General features: G+C 41.3%; 1 protein-coding gene across 2 annotated transcripts in view; it reads left to right on the top strand.

Moving 5' to 3' along the window:
* Positions 1–21395, top strand: part of LIMCH1 (LIM and calponin homology domains 1) — a 341273-nt gene that overhangs the window by 207412 nt on the left and 112466 nt on the right. For both annotated transcript variants that reach the window (XM_067468791.1, XM_067468792.1), the window contains exon 4: positions 11589–11695. In XM_067468791.1, coding sequence (XP_067324892.1) covers positions 11589–11695 — 107 coding nt within the window. The remainder of the gene's footprint in view (positions 1–11588; positions 11696–21395) is intronic.

The following is a 21395-nucleotide window of genomic DNA, read 5'->3' as shown; positions in this document are numbered from 1 at the left end:
TGTGTATATTGTTTATATGCTTTGATGTTTTATACTTTAATGTTATGTTGTTTTTTTTTTTGTATTGTAACTTGTTGTTCGGCCTTGGCCCCATGTAAGCCGCTCCGAGTCCCTGTTGGGGGAGATGGTGGCAGGACATAAATAAAGATTATTATTATTATTATTATTATTGCTGGTTGGCTCTTCATGGTGGTGGGAAATGTAATAAATTAACATTGGCGCATTTGATGTGTCAGACTATTTATTGATCCACCTCCGAGAGGGGCGTGATCAGAAAGGCATATGGTGTGGCGATTGCCAATGGGCCCATCAATGAGTGCAAATGGTTAGGCTCCGGTGGACACAATGGAGTCAATCCAAAGTACACAATATATGCTTGAAGGTGGTGGCCATTTCAATGGGTGTCGCAAGGATGAGGCTGGCTTGAGGTATTGCTGATGGACTGTTCCACTGATAGCCCTGATTGTAGCAGGGGAAAAGGACCCAGGGACCCAGGAATTTGATGCTGACCTCCCAGTTTATTGTGAGGGAATTATGGATATTTTAAAGGATCGTTTCCTGGGATCTGGCAGGGTGCTAAACAACATTCCAAAGTCAATTCATAAAGAGATTACTACAGAGCAAAGACACGCGTGCTCTCTGTATGCCAAATGCAGTCGTGTCTATAGATTTATATATTTTTAAAAATCCCTAATTTTGGGGAGTCTGATTTATTGATAACAATGGTGGAAGTGTGCCGCAAATAGTCTTGATGCCCCAATGGGCAAGCACATCATGAGTGGCTCATTTTCCCTTATTGTTGAACATGAAATACTTTTCAACCATCCAAAATTTTCAGACTCGTTGCTCTGGGGTGGTAGTGTTCTGGGATTCGATGCCACAATTCCTTCAATATTTCATGTTGGGCAGGATATATTCCTGCCAGAGTCAGGAAGCCAGTTCTTTGCTTCAACACCTTATATTTGTTAGGGTTCCTCTTAATCCTTACCCTGGATGCATGCTATACATCTCTTTTTCTGGATTATGTGGCAAAGACTTTTTGAAGAAGCTGTTCAAAGGTTTCTAATAGTATTTCTTTGTGTGCATCCTTCTTTGGCCTTGGGCATTCCTGAAGAATATCTCAGGCAGATTTACAATTCTCTATCTGTGTATATCTACACCATGTCATTCCATCCTTGCCTCTTATGACATCTCAGTTTGGCTCTTTCCGATTTGGATCAAATGATTGCATGTGTAGTGTTCTCCCATTATTGAAAATTGGTGTGGGATGGATTATTTTTCATCTCACTTGCTTTTCTGTATCATCTTTCAGTTCCAAAAATGCCATTCAACTTTTCAAAAATACATGACATTGTATGGAATGAAAACAGCAAAAGTGTCCTTGGATTATAACAAGGATACCCTATTTACTTATATGTCAACGGCGGCAAGAATCTCCTATGCAAAACTTTGGAAATTGGACAAAATACCAAAGATTGATGATTGGATAAGTAAACTATGAGAAATGAGAGACAAGGATAAACTAAAGTTTTTCTTAAAGAATAACTCGGGAAGCTTGATTAAATGGACTGATTGGAACCTATTGAGGAATTTGAAAAGGAAAAAAAAACCAAAAAGATAGTATTTAATTATAGGACTTCTATTTTTCTATATATCTGAACTCCTAGAGTAAGAAAATGAGTATAGCAGAGGTACCAGATGGAAATCAATGGGACTCTTCTTTTTTCCTTTCCCCCCAATTTCTCCTTTATGTAGTTTTTTTTTCTTTTCTTGTTTCCCACCTTTCTATAAGCTCAATGTTCAATAACTTTTTATGTAAAACTAGAGGTCTCCTGCTATGTGTTGCTGTGGCCCAGTCTGGTGATCTGGAAAATAAAGTTATGTGAAAGTGTTGGTTTCTATTATATGTTATGTCTTTATGCTTGTGGGTAAACAGTATTTCTTGCTGTTTCTTTGCCAGTGTTGATGTGGAGAGTGTCTGGTTTGCCTACTCTGGAACATGCAACTTATTGTCCTTCTTTAGGGGTCCCTTTCAAATCTTTGATACTGCATCTGTCATATACATGTGTGTGTGTGTGTGTGTGAATGGCTGGATGGCCCTTTGTCAGGAGGGCTTTGATTATGTTTTCTTGCTCTGGTGAAGTGAGTTGGACTGGATGGCCTTTCTCAACCTGGGATTTGCGACCCCTGGGGGGGAGGGCTGCGAGGGGGTGTCAGAAGGGTCGCCAAAGAGCACAAGAAAACACAGTGTTTTCTGTTGGTTATGAGGGTTCTTTGTGGGAAATTTGCCCCAATTCTGTCATTGGTGGGGTTCAGAATGCTTTTTGATTGTAGGTGAACTATAAATCCCAGTAACTACAACTCTCAAATGTCAAGGTCTATTTTCCCCAAACTCCATCTGTGTTCACATTTGGGCATATGGCGTATTCATACCAAGTTTGGTCCAGATCCATCATTGTTTGAGTCCACAGTACTTTCTAGAGGCAGGTGAACTACAACTCCAAAACTCATGGTCAGTGCCCACCAAACCCTTCCAGTATTTTCTGTTGGTCATGGGAGTCCTGTGTGCCAAGTTTGGTTCAAGTCCATCGTTGATGGAGTTCAGAATGCTCTTTGATTATAGGTGAACTATAAATCCCAGCAACTACAACTCCCAAATGACAAAATCATAATTTTTGAGTGATGGTCACTCCTTGTGTTGTGAGATGTTTTGTTGGCAAACTTGGTGTGATTTTGTTCACTGCTTCTTTTGTTTTTAAGGTACTCATTACGCACAGAGCATTTAGATAGATAGATAGATAGATAGTAAAATGCTTTTCTTGCTGTGAATAATAAAAATTTATACTACTACAACAAAAAAGAAAACAGCAAACATGTTTGATTTATTGTATAAGGGTTTTCCCATTAAAATGTACATGTCAAATGACAGAAATTACTTCAAAATATTGGGGTAATCAGGTCACAAAACACGTACCTTGCAGGTCTAGATTTTTGTGAATTTTGAAGCACTCTGGGGCACAAAAATGCCCCATTTGGTAGGATGAGGATTAAAATATCATATTTAGTTGCAACAGATCTGCATCTCAGCTGAATACATTTTTAAAGAGTTAGAGAACAAGAAACTGATGGTGTTTATTGAAAAGGCTTTTCTTAGGTTTTGTTTTATGTAGTTGGCATACAAACTGCAAAGTCATGAGCGAAAAACATTTCAAATGTGAGTAAACCCACACAGCAGAACCATTTTTTGGTTTTGTTTAGTCAAACAAACTAAACCATGATTAGAGATTATTGAAATTTATTCCCTGGCGCATAAGAAATAGTTGTTTAATTTTAAAAGAGGAAAGGAATGTGTTGCTCTTCCCTTTTTAAGAAGTCATGAACTTGTATAGGAATGAGCCTTTTTGGTGACTGTAATGATTGAGTTGCTTTCCTTTTGGGACTACAGATTTGGGACGAGTATGGGCTTCCTGCTTTTTAGAGTTTGGAAAGGTTGCTTGTTTGGACTACCAAGTCCCTGAATGGGAACGGTCAGGATGACTGGGTAACTCTGAGAACAGTTGTTTCCTGTAAAAGTAAGCTTTCCCTGCTCTGCTTCTCTTCAAGTCCAGCCACAGTAGTATGTAATAGTCATGGTTGAAGCCCCAGTGGCGCAATGGGTTAAAAACCCTCGTGCCAGCAGGACTGCTGACCGAAAGGTTGGCAGTTCAAATCCGGGAAGTGTGGTGAGCTCCCATCTGTCAGCTCCAGCTTCTCATGGTGGGACATGAGAGAAGCCTCCCACAAGGATGGTAAAACATCCGGGCATCCCCTGGGCAACATCCTTGCAGACGGCCAATTCTCTCTCAACAGAAGCGACTTGCAGTTTCTCAAGTAGTTTCTGACATGAAGAAAAGAATGGTTGAAGGTTACCTTTACTACCTGGGTGGCTTTTTGATTGTCTGGCATGACAGCCCCCATGTCAAGGTTTGTTCTCATTGCTAGAGCATGACATTGGGGTAAGCCAATAGTTCCTACTTATTGGCTTTAAATGAAAGATAATATTGCTTAATCTGACAGCAACAGGAAAACGCAAGACAGAAAAGATAAATGGATGGATATAGTTGCATTAATAGCAGCTCTGAGTTTAGAAGAGGCTTTGAAAGACTTGCCAGCTGACAACACAGTTTATGTTCAAGCAGTCCATGTGTTCATTTTCATGTTGAAATGTCTCTTGTTTCATTTTGTGGCTTTGCAACTGCAGTATTAGAGTTGATGGGAAAAAATCTACATTATTGGGTTGTTTGAGTTTCCTTCTTGTCTTTGATGTTCTGAATTTTTGGTCTTGATTGTACATAGGATCTGCTTACCTCTATCATCTTCTCATACTACTATGATAATGTCTAAGAAGATCCTGCGAGCTTCTAGTTGTGCAGTCTTCCCATACAGTTGTTTCTCATCTAGGAAGAATAGCAACACATGGCCAGGAAGTAGGGCAATTTGCTCGGCCACTTGGCAGGTTCTGGATTTGCAGACATTGTCATATGTGTTTGTGATTTCCTCATTCTTCTCTATATAAAAACAAGGAACATGTGTCCATAGAATCTAGTCTAGTTTTTGTCCTAAAGCAGTGGTTCCCAACCTTTGGTCCTTCAGGTGTTGACTTCAACTCCCAGAAACTCCAAGCAGCTTACCAACTGTTAGAAATTGTGAGAGCTGAAATCCAAAACACCCGGAGAACCAAAGATTGGGAACCATTGTCCTAAAGTGTAGAATAGCTTTGTTTTAAATAAAGCAAATTATATCACTTTTAGTAGAATACCTAAACTAGTTTGTTCTAATCTGCCCCCAGTAAGTACCCTAAAACATTAACATCTTGCTTGTCCCCTGGGATATGTATTCCAGAAACTAGTTTCATTGGAAATATTTTTCAAAAGCTCTTCTGAATAGGAGAAGAGGCTTGTTAAGTAAGCTTAGGCCTACCTGGAGGATAGAGAAACACCACATAATTACACCATAGTTACACCACATTTCAGCATCACTTCAATATGATACGCTAGGAGCCCCCGGTGGTGCAGTGGGTTAAATCCCTGTGCCGGCAGGACTGAAGACTGACAGGTTGCAGGTTCGAATCTGGGAAGAGGCGGATGAGCTCCCTCTATCAGCTCCAGCTACTCATGCGGGGACATGAGAGAAGCCTCCCACAAGGATGATAAAACATCAAATCATCCGGGCATCCCCTAGGCAACATCCTTGCAGACGGCCAATTCTCTCACACCAGAAGCAACTTGCAGTTTCTCTGACACAACCAAAAAAAAAAGTATGATACACTGTTATTTATGACCTCATCACATTGGCAAATTTCTCCATCATAGAACACTTTGCTAATCTAGAAAATCTTTATCCTATGTTGTTATTGGAGGAGGAAATAGCAACCTTCTTCAAACCTCCACTAGTAATCTGTTTTGTATATGATTATGTTTGCTTATTGTATTGTATGAGGGTTGAATGAAAAGTAATGCCTTCACCTTCGTTACTTAGATTTGGATGGGGGTATTTTAATAAATCAAACGCAGAAATAATCCTTAGAATGTGCTCTTTAACTTCCACTATTCACTTTTCCACATAATCACCAGACAATTGGATACATTTCTGCCAACGATGAACAAGTTTTCTGAAGCCGTCATAGAAGAAGTCGACACTGTTTCTGCAACCCATCGTGCACAGATCTTCCGATAGCCAAGTAAAGCAATAATGTGACCCACACGTTCTTATGAAATGTTGATTATGCTTGAAATTTCTCTCTGAGTGATACGACGATCATCCTGAATCAATCTGTCAACCTTTTGCTTGTGAAACTTGGTGGTTGCTGTCACAGGATGTCTAACTCTTTGTTTGTCACGCAAGTCAGATGTTCTCACTTCAACATCTTTAAAGTTACTCACCCAACAACGCACAGTACTCACATCAACACAATCACAACAAACACTCTGTTTCTGCAGCACATTGTGCACAGATCTTCCGATAGCCAAGCAAGGCAATAATGTGACCCACACGTTCCTGTTTCTGCAACCAGCGTCTCACAGTTCTCTTGACATCTCCATCAGAAGCATAATGATGCCCCCACAGATCTTCTTTAATTATCAGGACAGATGGAAGTCAGACAGTGCTAAATCTGGACTGTATTGAGGATGCCGTACGGTGGTGAGATCCAGTCTCTGAAGTTCTGCTGTGGTGGCATGTGAAGTGTGTGGTCTGGCATTGTCATGCTGCAGGAAAACATTTCCCTTTTCCTTTCGGACCCTTGTTAGCCATCGTCTCAAAATTCATAGGGTTGTGATGTAACGCTCTGAATTTATTACTGTTCTCTCTGAGTGATAGGACGATTATCCTGAATCAATCTGTCAACCTTTTGCTTGTGAAACTCGGTGGTTGCTGTCACAGGACGTCCAACTCTTTGTTTGTCACGCATGTCAGATGTTCCCACACAACGTCTTTAAACTTACTTGCTGGTCTGACTTACTTGCTGGTCTGAGTCCCTCTACAGTGGTGAGAAGATCGGGATATAAAAGCTTTAAATAAATAATAAATTTAAATAATGATGCACAGTACTCACATCAACACAACCACCATACACAGCTTGCATTCTCTGATGAATCTCTTTTGGGGTGACATCTTCTGCTGTCAAGAATTCAATGACTGCACGTTGCTTAAGTTGCATTGACTGACCGTCTGCGCAGGGTTCCATACTTCGCACTTTAAAAACACAACCATTCAATGGTAAGGTTTCCCACCAAAATAGAGGAGAGTCTACTGAACAAGCCAGTACCTGCCGCATACCAGTACTGCCATCTGTTGAGGAGTTACGAAGGTGGAGGCATTACTTTCCATTCAACCTTCGTAAATCTAAAAGCTGTAGCCATTTCCACGTGCCAATGTTACAGTACCACAGGGCTAGCACACACACACACACAAATAAGAATAAAGAAGAAGAGAAGTAGCTTTCATACAGGTATTCTGAGAAAATACAGAATAGGAGGTCAATGTCAGCATAAGCAGAATCCTGTCCTCACACGTGAACTAGATCTGCATGCAACAGTGGGGAAAAGAAACCTTGTGTAGATTGGCCCTGGAAAAAGGATTCCTTTCTCCCAACATTTGCTTTTTCTATTCTTTTGCTTCTGGACCGCCAGCTAAGTTCAACAATGTATATCCCTCGAAAATTTCAAGCCAGGACTTTTGCAATGAGACTGGAGGGGACTGTGAGCTGTTTGTGTGTGTTTGTGCACATACACACACGCAGATGTTGGCTTGCCAAATGCCATAGCGATTAGTGAACTGATCACTGCACACTGAAATAATAAAGAGTGCAACTCTTGCGAAACTGTAGAAGTACAAAACAAACAATGAGGTTGGAAAGGAACAGGCGAGCTGGAGAGGGACAGTTTTCCTCAATATGTCGCTGGCCTCAGAGAAAGGTAGATAAGCTTTGAAGAAGAATTAACGTTTGTCTTTCATCGAGATCTCTTTGTTAGTGGACAACTAAAAAAGAAGAAAAATTGCAAGGTTGGACCGTTTGGTTAAATCAGATTTTATTCCTTCAAAGAATTAATTAAATAAAATGGCATCTCAACACCAATCTATATATATAAAAATGCTCTGTGCATAATGAGTTCCTTAAGAACAAAAGAACCAATGAACGAAATCACACCAAATTTGGCAACAAAATGTCTCACAACACAAGGAGTGACCATCACTCAAAAAATTATGATTTTGTTATTTGGGAGTTGTAGTTGCTGGGATTTATAGTTCACCTACAATCAAAAAGCATTCTGAACTCCATCAACAATGGAATTGAACCAAACTTGGCACACAGGACTCCCATGACCAACAGAAAATACTGGAAGGGTATGGTGGGCACTGACCTTGAGTTTTGGAGTTGTAGTTCACCTACATCCAGAGAGCACAAACAATGATGGATCTGGACCAAACTTGGCACAAGCCCTCAATATGCCCAAATATGAACAAAGATGGAGTTGGGGGAAAATAGCCTTGATATTTGGGAGTTGTAGTTACTGGGATTTATAGTTCACCTACAATCAAAGAGCATTCCGAACCCCACGAACGACAGAATCGGGGCAAACTTCCCACACAGAACCCCCATGACCAACAGAAAATACTTAAGGCCATCCAATCCAACTCCCTTCATCAAAGCAAGAAAACGTAATCAAAGTCCTCTGGACAAAGAGCTACCCAGCCATAGATATAGAGAGAGAGAGATAGATATGATTCACACACAGAGAGATATAGTATAGATTTGAAAGGAACCCTTAAAGGAGGACAATGATATGTGGGCAAACCAGACACTCTCCACATCAACACTGACAAAAGAAACAGCAACTGTTTACCCACAAGCATAAAGAAATTACATATATTATAAACCAACACTTTCTCATTCCTCTATTTTCCAGATCAACAGACTGGGCCACAGCAACGCGTGGCAGGGGACAGCTAGTGTGTATTAAAATTGTTGGACCTCCAGATTTTTTAAATGGAGTTTCCATAACACTATGTTGCAAAATTTTGAAACATTTTCTATTCTTGTTTTGAAAGTATTATTTCCTGTTTCACTTTACAGTACTTACTGTGAAAGTAGTTATACTCCAGTAACTTCGTTTTTGTAGCTGTCACAAGCTATGTTGAATTGGTTGAGATATTCATTGACAAACTAAAATATTTCTGCAGGATGTCCCACAAAAACAAAGTTTTTTGCAATTTAATAAACCTTTCCCATATTTTCATGACAGAACCAATTAGGAAATGACATTTATTACCCAGGAACAAAAATTGTGTTACATAGTGTAATCCTTCACCACTGGCTGCCTTGGGCTGGTGAAAATTGCAAACCAAAAGCATACTCGTCTTGGCAATAAAAGTAAAATTCTGCCATGAAACAGACATATGTAATCAGACAAAATTAACATTAAATTCTTGGTGTCATACTTTTATGAGCCCCTAAAGCAAAGCATACCACTGCTTAAGTTCCTAATGAGTCATCTACTATTTTAGCTATGACTGCATGGCTCTTTGAACCAGTGCTTGAATTATGGCACAGGTGGGCAAAGCTTGACTCTGGGGTTACATACTATCCGCAGGGTTATTTTTGCAGTTTTCGTGCCTTCTAGACTCATTTGGCTGCCCTTAAAAAAAAACCTAGTAAATCACCTCTCTTAGAAACCTCTGAGAATGACAGTTGCTATTTAAGAAGATTGTAGGGCTCCTGGGTACTATTCAAGGTGAAAAACATGTGATTTATTTTTTTTAAAGTACCAAAACACATCTTTGTGTATTGGAGTTTTTGGGACTGTATTCTATCCCCAAAGTGTCCTAGGGCAAAACATTGGGCTCTCTTTGTTATCTGTTTTATTCATTCGTTCGTTCATTTAATTCAGGGGTCCACAAACTTTTTAAAGAGAGGCCAGGTCACAATCCCTCAAACTATTGGAGGGCCGGATTATAATTTGAAAAAAAAACGCGAATGAATTCCTATGCACACTGCACATATCTTATTTGTAGTGCAAAAAACACTTTAAAACAATACAATCATTAAAATGAAGAACATTTTTAACAAATATAAATTGACTAGTATTTCAATGGAAAGCGTGGGCCTGCTTTTGGCTGATGAGATAGGATTGTTGTTGTTGTTGTGTGCTTTCAAGTCATTACAGACTTAGGTTGACCCTGAGCGAGGGCCGGGTAAATGACCTTGGAGGACTGTATCCGGCCCCTGGGCCTTAGTTTGAGGACCCCTGGTTTAATTCTTGCATGGGACCCAAGGCAGCATACAAAACTTAAAATATAATTAAATTATCAGTAGAATTTGAAGCAACTGAAAGCATGATCATTTTTTTAACAGGAAAATAACGAATACCGTTAACAAAGCATATTGTTAAAAGCTGTTTCCCTGACCATCCCCAGAACTATCAGTCCTCAACGGTCTGCCAAAATAAAACAAAACCTTCAAGGAGAGAAGGCCCTGTTCCTCATTCCCACTAGACATGTTTGTGAGGCCGGTGGGATTGAGAGCAGGGCCTCCCCAGCAGATCTTAGACTACAAGGAGGAACGTAGAGGGAGATACGTTCGGATAAGTGAGCATTCTTCTTGTAGACTTCCCCATCTTATTAGACCTTTCATTTTGGAAAACTTAATGCCAGCTTAAATAGGCTTTTGACTGGCATATTAAGTTCAGGATTCCTGGTTTGTATCACTGCAATAACATAAAGCGTCTTGTCCCTTTTAGTTGTTTGCAGTGGCAGCTGGTGACTTCACTCCAGATTTTACTTCACACATTAAGGACCTCATCACATGGACATCCTTGATGCAGGAAATCCATAGGGCAGTGGGGCAGATCGTGGGGCAGTTGGGCAAATCCATTGCCCAGTACCCTGCATCACCCGCTTGCCCATCACACATTGGAAAGCATACCTTTCTGGCTTGCTCCCACACTATTCCCAGCATTTTCAATCTGAACATGTGGTCTTCCAAATGCAGAGTTCCCCATCCTAGAACTGTTTGTTGACGCAGCCAGTATGGAGTCCTGCCGGAAGTAGCTGTGCATCGTGTGATAGGATCCGTTGGGGGGCATGCTGGCTGTATTGGTTAACTGTTCTAGGACAGGGAATGTGATGAGGTTGCAAGTGACTAGGTGCTGAGTGTAATCTCTAAAATAATTCAGGACCTTGGATAGTTCTTCTAAAGTTGTCTAAAACCTGGAGTGACTTTAGTGCTCCAGTGATGGAAGAGTAACTGGCTACCACTGGTTGTTTGCTTCTTTTCTTGATGGTCTTATTGTGTGTCTTGATACTGGACAGAACTATAGAACAGTGAGGGGTAATGGCCATTGCACTTCCATTGTTGACAATATAGACTGTACATGTTTGTACTTTGCTAAATAGCAATTGCTTTGTGCAATTAAATTCTGTTGAAATGAGCAAACTTACTTTTCAACAGCATGTTTAAGTCAAGGGTATATTAAAGAACAAAACAAGAAACTTGACAGCAGTGTGACTTGAAAATCCCCTGAAGCTGCAATATGTTTGACAAGACATTGTTATGTTTGGCCAGTTACGAGATTTCAGTTGCTTGAATCATTAAGTGTTTCAGTCGTAACTATAATAAAACTTGCCATTGACTTGTTAGTGCGCGTAGCTCCAGTTATCAAGGGTAACAACAATATTGTGTAGAGGACTAAGTGGGTTCCCTCACTTGTCACCATATAGCTTTAAGAATGTGTGTCACAGCTCATGTGCTTTTTACGTAACATTTTTTGTAGAAGTTATCTTGAGATTTACCACCCACCACCTTCATCTAAAACACTGCAGAATCTCTTTCAGCTGTGAATAGAAAGCTTGCCTTACAGTTTGCATCTCAAACCTTCCCTATGTTGATTTTGTTATGTAACAAGGCTACATGTTAGTTCCAGATCTGGAAGATTAAAGTAACTGGATATGATCCAGGTCATTTAGGTTAGCAAGGGAAAAAGACAGCGGATAAATGGAGATAATCTTCTGTGATAACCAAAGTAATATCAAATGTGCTTGTTTCATTTCAGGACAACATTGCCTTGTTCTTAAGAGGTTGCAAGGAATTGGGGCTCAAAGAATCCCAGCTTTTTGACCCAGGAGACCTGCAGGACACCTCAAACAGAGCAGCAGTCAAGTAAGTGGAACATCATTTTCATTTCTGGGTTTAAACCAGTATAAATCTCATCAATATCTTTGTAATGCTATGTCTTACCACATGGTAAGGGCCGGAGGTTAAGCACAGCTGGTAAATCATCAGCAACTTTTTTGGCCGTGTCAGGAGCGTCCTGTTGTGAGAGAATTGGCCGTCTGCAAGGACGTTGCCCAGGGGACGCTCGGATGATTTTTGATGTTTTTCTCATCCTTGTGGGAGGCTTCTCTCATGTCCCTGCAAGAGGAGCTGGAGCTGATAAAGGGAGCTCATCTGCCTCTCCCCGGATTTGAACCTGCGACCTGTCGGTCTTCAGTCCTGCTGGCACAGGGCTTTAACCCACTGCGCCACCGGGGGCTCTAGCAACTATAAGATCTAGCAACTGAAAGGTTCCAAGTTCGAACCCCGGGTTGGCGTAGGCAGCCAACCGTCAGCCCTGCCCACTGTTTACCTAAGCAGTTCGAAAACAGCTTTAGTTGTAATTAGAGAAAATAGGTAGCGCTAAAAAGCAGGGGAAGTGTTTTACAATGCTATCAAGAAAAAGATCGGAAAATACTAGAATGAGGAAGTCATGACGGCTCTTCGTCATAGAGGATGGAGCGACAGCACTCCCTGTGAACTTCATGGCACGACACACACACACAAAAACCTCCACCTGTTCTGTCTGTGTACTGTCTATACAATAATAATAATAATAATAATCTTTATTTATACCCCACCACCATCTCCCTAATGGGGACTCAGAGCGGCTTACATGGGGCCAAGCCCAAACAACAAAAGGTTCAGCAAAATAAAACCAAAACATAAACAACAAACAACATAATCAACATAATCAAAATTACATAGAAAAAAAAGTATAGACAATAATAATAATAATAATAATAATAATAATCTTTATTTATACCCCACCACCATCTCCCTAATGGGGACTCAGAGCGGCTTACATGGGGCCGTGTATGTGTACTTGTGATCCGCCCTAAGTCCCCTTTGGGTTGAGAAGGGCGGAATATAAATAAAGTGTTATATTATTATTATTACAGATCTTGGGAGAAATGCACTAAAAGTTATGCTAGTAGCTTTTGTGGCAATGAGAGAGAAAGGTTTTTTTCCCCTCAAAAAGAATATAATGGTGTCACTTTGGCATAAGTGTGTGTTTTATAAATAATATCGACTTGCTACTCCTAAAGCTCTGTTTTGGAGTGATTTATATTTGTATGTGTATTTAAAATATAAAAAAGTGCTGCAGTGTAAAAAATTAGACTAATGAATAATGTATTTTAAAATTATGTGCAATGAATAGCAAAATATTTTTTAAAAAACATTTCAACCTCAGGATAGTGATATAGGTAGTTCATGACATGCCCAAACTTCCAGATGTGTCTTGCCAGCAACGCCATGACTATTTTCTTTTTAGCTTAATTTCTTTAAGAGATGGAGGAGAGTAGAAAGAGCAGAAGGAGGAATGGGCCAAATTAGATGTATCATCACATTAATTATTGTATACAGTGTGCCTATTTTTAAAAAAACATCAATGCAAAGATTGTGTTTTCCTAGTTTTTTAGGATTCTGGGAACCCTCACTGTGTTCCCAATAAGTACTCTTTGTGTGAAACAGCTATTTCCGTTAAGAGGAAAAATCCCACATGACTTAATGTTAAAAGTAGGTTACATCTTTCAGGCTAAATGGAAGGTGAGTCTCAAGATTCATAGGAATAGAGTGATTTAAAACTCAGCAGTTAGAAATGTATTAGAATTGTGTATTTTTTGTTTATCAACATCCATGCTTTGTCGAAGGCTTTCATGGCTGGAATCACTGGGTTGTTGTAGGTTTTTTGGGCTGTATGGCCATGTTCACAAGTGTTCTTTTTAGATTTTTTTAACAAACACCCATTTACACAATGAAAGAAGGGATCTAGCTAGTAATCTACTCTTGATAGCTGGTAAGAACCCTTCTTCTTTTCCAAGCTTGCCTTAGACCACATTGAACTTCTGCTCAGAAAGAGGAAAAGAAAGAACGAAGACAAAGAATATGTGGTAAGAAGAAGAAGGAGAAGGAGAAGAAAAACAACAACAACAACAACAACAAGAACTTTATTTTTCTATCCTACCTTCATCTCTCCGAAGGCGGCTTACATGGGGCCAAGCCCAGGCAATATACAATTAAAAACAGAACAATAACAAATTACAAATTAAAACAGCATAAAATAGCATAACAATAATAGACAAGCATCAAGCAACAACAAACTAGTTTTGGAGCGGGGGAGGAGGCCAATATGGAAACTGGTTAAAGGGTAAGTAGTTCAATAAAGTGGATAGAAACATATAATAGCATAGGAGATATTATGGAAACAGAGCAATTAAACAGGATCAGGATCAATTCAGCTTAACTTACAAATATGAATAGTAATGAAATATAGGAATTCAGATTAAATCACGATTCAGGTTGTTTGTCATAGGAGTTGTCAGTTGAATGCACAACGAAACATCCCCTTCTTTAATTCCTTGCGGAATGTAGCTAGGGAGGGTGCCAGCCTAATCTCCCTGGGGAGGGAGTTCCAGAGATGGGGGGCCACCACTGAGAATGCCCTTTCTCCCGTCCTCACCAGCCACACCTGAGACGGGAGCAGTAGCGAGAGAAGAGCATCCCTAGAAAATATTAAGGACTGTGTGGGCTCGTAGGGGAGGATACGGTCACGCAGATAGGCAGGTCCTGAACCGTTTAGAGCTTTATAGGTAATAACCTGCACCTTGAATTGGGACTGGAAACTTATCAACAGCAAGTGGAGCTGTTTAAACAGGGGGATTGACCGCTCACTGTAACTTGCTCCAGTTAACAATCTGGCCACCGACCCTTGCACCAGCTGGAGTTTCCGAATCGTCATTAAAGGCAGCCCTATGTAGAATGCATTTGTTGTTGTTCATTCATTCAGTAGTTTCCGACTCTTTGTGACCTTATGGACCAGCCCACGCCAGAGCTTCCTGTCGGCCATCACCACCCCCAGCTCCTTCAAGGTCAATCCAGTCACTTCAAGGACGCCATCCATCAGCTTGCCCTTGGTTGGCCCCTCTTCCTTTTTCCTTCCATTTTCCCCAGCATAAATGTCTTCTCTGGGCCTTCCTTTCTTCTCATGATGTGGCCAGAGTGCATTATTTATTTATTTATTTATTTATTTGCTTTACTTCTATACCGCATTTTTCAGCCTAAGTCGGCGACTCAATGCGGTTACAGTAGTTCAATCTTGAGGTAACGAAGGCATGGATCACCATGGTCAAGTCAGACTTCTCGAGGTACCGTCGCAGCTGGCGCGCAAGTTTTAACTGTGCAAAGGCCCTCCTGGCTACCGCCAACACCTGAGCATCAAGCGTCAGCGCTGAGTCCAAGAGGACCCCCAAACTGCGGACCTGTATCTTCAAGGGGTTTGTAACCCCGTCAAACACAGGTTGCCACCCTATACCCTGTTTGGCTGAGCGACTGACCTGGAGGACCTCTGTCTTGTCAGGATTCAATTTCAACCTGTTGGCCCTCAATTTCAACCTGTTGGTATTATAGGGGAATATATGCAGCAAGTAGCGGAATTATAGGAAATATAGGAAGAGATAGCCAAGCCAAGTGGGTTTGGTACCTAGGTGTGTCGTAGGCTATAATAATTGAGCCTTTAACATAGGGGCCCTGTACAGGTACAGAAAGAAGATTTATAATCTTATCAGTCCATATTTGTGATGGAAAAGAACCAGACAGGACTTCGGAAAGTCACAGTAGGATTGGTCAGGAGGGTTGGCAAACTCAGGAGCTTGACTATCTTATGAAAGGTAATTATGGTAGTTCAAATATTTTGCCGGGGGCACTGTGAAGACAAAATTCCAGTCCTGTTTTTTTTTTTAAATAACACGATGCTTTAAAAACAAATGATATGATAGCAGTGAGATGAAAGCATTTTTTTAAAAAAAACCCAAACTTAAATTTATGGCTCTTAATCATATTTAAGCTCTGAACGCTCCTAAGTGGGCAAAAAAATTAAGTACCTTGTTGTTGCAGATTAAAGGGGCTTTCAAGATGGTTTATAGTACTCATTAAAGGATCCTCAAAAGCTGATGGCCCTGTGATTAAACAAACTATCGGCCTGTTTAACTTCTGATGGAAACCGTAGACAGTGTGTCTGCGTGTGCATGAGACAGAATTAGATCAGGCAAAAATTTCTCCCTCGGCCATTTACGTATGCAAGACAGTGAACATGGAAGTACCAAAATGATGGAAATGAAGACCACTGATTTTATTCGTCATCTTCTGTCCTCCAAGTTAGTCTGAGGGCTCCACCTACATTTCCAATATGTTTTCTAGTTCAGATTCAGTCCGGCTTCAGACTGTTGACTATGACTATCCCAAATGGAACTGCACTGGGACCTTATCACATTGGGAAATACTCCATTTCTGAAACTATTTGAGAATGATTTCGAACAGGTCCCATCACATGATGTCTGTCCCATCCTGTCAGTATTCCATCGGAATCTGTCTGCAAAGCGTCACAGAAGCGGATTGTTTGCAGACAGAATTCTAATTGTATTTTTTGAAGTACTACCGATTCTTCCATTGCTGAAGCACTGTTTTTGTGTATGATTGGGAAAGCTGTATGTATCCCATCAGCAACTATACTTTCTAAAAGGTCATATAGTGATGTAGGGGGTGTTTTGAATGGATCAGGAGGAGCCAGACTTCCATAATGTGATAAGTATTTTTGAATCATAAGAATCATAAGAATCAGGTGTAATTTGTTTATTTATCGTGTCAGGCAACCGAACAGTTGTATTACATTGTTGACAGAACAAACAAACATACACAAAAGACACAGAGTTTGCAAGCTTGGTAGTTGATTAAATGTCCTTTGACCAATATCTGGCCACTTGGAGTGCTTCTGGTGTTGCCGCAAGAAGGTCCTCCATTGTGCATGTAGCAGGGCTCAGGTTGCATTGCAGCAGGTGGACTATAGTTCACTCTTCTCCACACTCGCATGTTGTGGATTCCACTTTGTAGCCCCATTTCTTAAGATTGGCTCTGCATCTCGTGGTGCCAGAGCGCAATCTGTTCAGCACCTTCCAAGTCGCCCAGTTTTCTGTGTGCCCAGGGGGAGTCTCTCATTGGGTATCAGCCATTGATTGAGGCTCTGGGTTTGAGCCTGCCACTTTTGGACTCTTGCTTGCTGAGGTGTTTCAGCGAGTGTCTCTGTAGATCTTAGAAAACTATTTCTTGATTTAAGTCATTGGTGTGCTAGCTGATGCCCAAACTTGGTCTTTTCACTATTGGCGGCTACTTCCCGGCGGATGTCAGGTGGTGCAATACCGGCTAAGCAGTGTAATTTCTCCAGTGGTGTAGGGCGCAGACACGCTGTGATAATGCGGCATGTCTCATTAAGAGCCACATCCACTGTTTTAGTGTGGTGAGATGTATTCCACACTGGGCATGAATACTCAGCAGCAGAGTAGCATAGCGCAAGGGCAGATGTCTTCACTGTGTCTAGTTGTGATCCCCAGGTTGTGCCAGTAAACTTTCGTATGATATTGTTTCTAGCACCCACTTTTTGCTTGATGTTCAGCTAGTGCTTCTTGTAGGTCAGAGCACGGTCCAGAGTGACTCCCAGGTATTTGAGTGCGTTGCAATGCTCCAGTGGGATTCCTTCCCAGGTGATTCTCAGAGCTCAGGATGCTTGCCTGTTCTTGAGATGAAAGGCACATGTCTGTGTTTTAGATGGATTAGGGATCAACTGGTTTTCCCTGTAGTAGGCAGTACATCATCAGGTGTGATGAGGAGAGTATGCATCCCTTCTTAATACAGTATGCATCCAATCCTTAAAAATATCCTATATGTGTTCCCTTTTCATTTCAAGAACCAAAAGCTCGAAACATGGCTAGATTCTTGGTTCCAGCAACACGACCCCATTTTACTGCTGATTTACCTAAAGTACCATAAGTCTTTGGACTAGCAGTGGATGAAGCAAGGTTGGTAAATGAGCCTTCCTTATAGGTCTCTGCATTCCCAACAAGTTTAGATCTGTGAAAATAAAAATGGCTCTGAGCCGTATTATTTTCTTTGTTTCTCTGTCTCCCCAGCAACTGTCTGTTTATTTGCTCATTCAGAATTCAGAAATGCATCCCCACCCATCAGTGCAACCACTGGACTTCACTCAGTAGTGCAAATGCTGTTATCTAGATTGGAGAGGGTCACACACTGTGTTGTTTATCTAGACTTAGCTCATGGGCTTCAGAGGAGCCAAAATCAAAGCAAATGGGCTGTTAGAGGAAGGTACATTGACATCCTCCATAATCCTAGGTTCCTCCTGCCTAGCTGTGATTTTGCTCTAAAACCTACGCCAGCTGTTTACTGGATGATGAGCTGTCAAAGAACAGTAGTCTCCTGTTGAATGCTAACATTCCTGACATCAGGTTCAAGACTGTGAACTTTTGTGTTTGACCTAAAATGCTGTAATGCAGTCGTATGTTGAGTCCTGTTGAGGCCCTTGAGGTTATACATGTGCAACTGAGCACTGGATTTTAGCCAATGTCCTTTGAATAGCACTCAAACACGGTTGTGATGTGCAAAAAAGAGCACGTTTCAGAAGTGGAGCGAAAGAGGAAGGAACAACACAAAATGCATAAAGAGCACTTATACAATGTACAGTCAAGATAATAATAATAATAATAATAATAATAATAATAATAATAATAATAATAATACCATCTGCCTGCGACAAAGAACTGGTGGGATCACAAACCTGAAAAAGTTACAGAAAATGAACACGTCAAACTACTCTGGGACTTCCGAATTCAGACTGACAGAGGTTTTGGAGTACAATACTCCTGACCTCACGATCATGTTAAAAAACAAAGTATGGATTGTCGATGTTGCAATCCCAGGTGACAGCAGGATTGAAGAGAAACAACTGGAAAATCTGACACGATATGAAGATTTAAAGATCGAAGTGCAAAGACTCTGACACAAGCCAGTCAAGGTGGTCCCAGTGGTGATTGGCACACTGGGTGCAGTGCCTAAAGACATTGGCCTTTACTTAAACACAATCGGCGCTGACAAAATTACCATCTGCCAGCTGCAGAAGGCCACCTTACTGGGATCTGCACGCATTATTTGCCGATACATCACACAGTCCCAGACACTTGGGAAGTGTCCAACGTGTGATCCAATACAACAGCCAGCAGAGTGATCTTGTCTGGTGTGGACTCACCTTGTTGTGTTTCAAATAATAATAATAATCTTTATTTATACCCCGCCACCATCTCCCCAAAGGGGACTCGGAGCGGCTTACATGAGGCCAAGCCCAGCGATACACCATAGCAAAATAAAATATAAGCAACGAAAATAACATCACAATAAAATAAATATGTGATGTGGCAGCAAAAAAAGCCAATGGGATTTTGGCCTGCATCAATAGGAGCATAGTGTCTAGATCTAGGGAAGTAATGCTACCCCTCTATTCTGCTTTGGTTAGACCGCACCTGGAATATTGTGTCCAATTCTGGGCACCACAATTGAAGGGAGATGTTGACAAGCTGGAATGTGTCCAGAGGAGGGCGACTAAAATGATCAAGGGTCTGGAGAACAAGCCCTATGAGGAGCGGCTTAAGGAGCTGGGTATGTTTAGCCTGAAGAAGAGAAGGCTGAGAGGAGATATGATAGCCATGTATAAAATGTGAAAGGAAGCCACAGGGAGGAGGGAGCAGGTTTGTTTTCTGCTTCCCTGGAGACTAGGACGCAAAACAATGGTTTCAAACTACAAGAAAGGAGATTCCATCTGAACATGAGGAAGAACTTCCTGACTGTGAGAGCCGTTCAGCAGTGGAACTCTCTGCCCCGGAGTGTGGTGGAGGCTCCTTCTTTGGAAGCTTTTAAACAGGCTGGATGGTCATCTGTCAGGGGTGATTTGAATGCAATATTCCTGCTTCTTGGCAGGGGGTTGAACTGGATGGCCCATGAGGTCTCTTCCAACTCTTTGATTCTATGATTCTATGAAGCCATTCAACAGTGCAAAATAACATAATGAAAAATAATGAGGAGAATAATACTTGATACTTATTTTACCTTGGTAAAATATTTATTGGCCTTGATGTATGTACTCCACCCCCCCACCAAAAAAAATCAGATAGTAGTGTCTCCACATTGCAGATACAACTGAAATCTGGTTTGCCTGATTCAATCTGGTGAGTTAATGACCGTAGCAGAAGTTTACACTCATAATCTGAATTACTGTATTGATGTGGCATAACTCTTGTTGCACCTTAAAGTATATCTTGTGCAAGATGTTGTTGAAGCAAGAAAGTATGCAGTAGACATTTGACATGGAGACAGATTGTGTATAATGACATTTGGTACAAGAAATTGTACCACCTAAGGTGGGAGGACACACAGATCGCCCTCCTTCTACCACTTTGACAGGTTTGTGACTTCACTTCAGTATCCGCAGCAGCAGCTGCATAAATGAGCCTGCCTATCAGTATCTCACCCTTCCTCAGTTATTGTAGGCAGAGTCACCTTTCATGTACTACTTTGCAGAAACAACTTTGATTTAAAGTAAATCAGAGAATGGGCCAGGCACTCTGAAAAGTCTCACCTGGACTCTAGAGTACATATTCTAGCAGTACTTCTGGCAGGCAGGCACTTGGGAATGGGGACAGAGAAGGATAAGGCTGTAGGTCACCCAGCATGGTGTGCGTCAGGTGGGAAGTTGAAAGGTGGCCTGGTGGAAAGTCTGTCACTCTTTGGCCCCTTGCACACAGCTGAGTAAAGTCCCACATTTGTGCTTTGAACTGAAATATATGGCAGTGTGAACTCAGATAACCCAGTTCAAGGCAGATATTGTGGAATTTTCTGCCTTGATATTCTGGGTTATATGGCTGTGTGGAAAGGCTCTTTTTCATAATAAAGCTGGCAATTCAGTTGGCTAGGGCTCAGAGTGCAAAATACCATTTGTAAAATTATTATTATGTGCCTTTATGTTGCTTGTCAGTTCATGCGACCTCGTGAATCTCCCATGGTTTTCACAGGCAAGGAATATTTAGAAGTGGTTTTGCCAGTTCCTTCCTCCGAAATATAGCCACAGCATCTTGTATTCATTGGTGCAAGTATGCTCAGCTTCCAAGGCCCCTTTTACATTGCGATACAATCCAAATTATCAAAGCAGATAATCCACATTAGCTGCTTTGAACTGGATTGTATGAGCCTACACTGCCATGAATCCAGTTCAAAGCATAGAATCTAGATGTTATATGGCAGTGTAGAGGGGGGCCTTTTTTTCACACTGCCTGAGCTCTGCGAGTGCACCTTTTTTTCTGAATGAAGCAGAGAGCGTTTGAGAACTGGTTGCTTGTTTATAAAGCTATTGTCCTCCCAGCCCTGCTATACACTTGCAAGACGTGGACTATCTACAGACGTCACATGCAACTCCTGGAACAATTCCATCAGCGTTACCTCCAAAAAATCCTGCAAATCTCTTGGGAAGACAAGTGGACAAATGTCACTGTGCTGGAAGAAGCAAAGACCACCAGTATTGAAGCGATGGTCCTCTGCCATCAACTCCGCTGGAGTGGGCACATTGTCTGGATGCCGGACCACCGTCTCCCAAAGCAGCTGCTCTACTCCGAACTCAAGAACAGAAAACGGAATATTGGTGGGCAGGAAAAGA

Source organism: Anolis sagrei, chromosome 5 (assembly GCF_037176765.1).
Source record: "Anolis sagrei isolate rAnoSag1 chromosome 5, rAnoSag1.mat, whole genome shotgun sequence".
In the NCBI taxonomy this organism is placed as follows: Eukaryota; Metazoa; Chordata; class Lepidosauria; order Squamata; family Dactyloidae; genus Anolis; species Anolis sagrei.
Note: the sequence above shows the minus strand (reverse complement) of the source record. Positions and strands in the feature narration are given on the sequence as shown.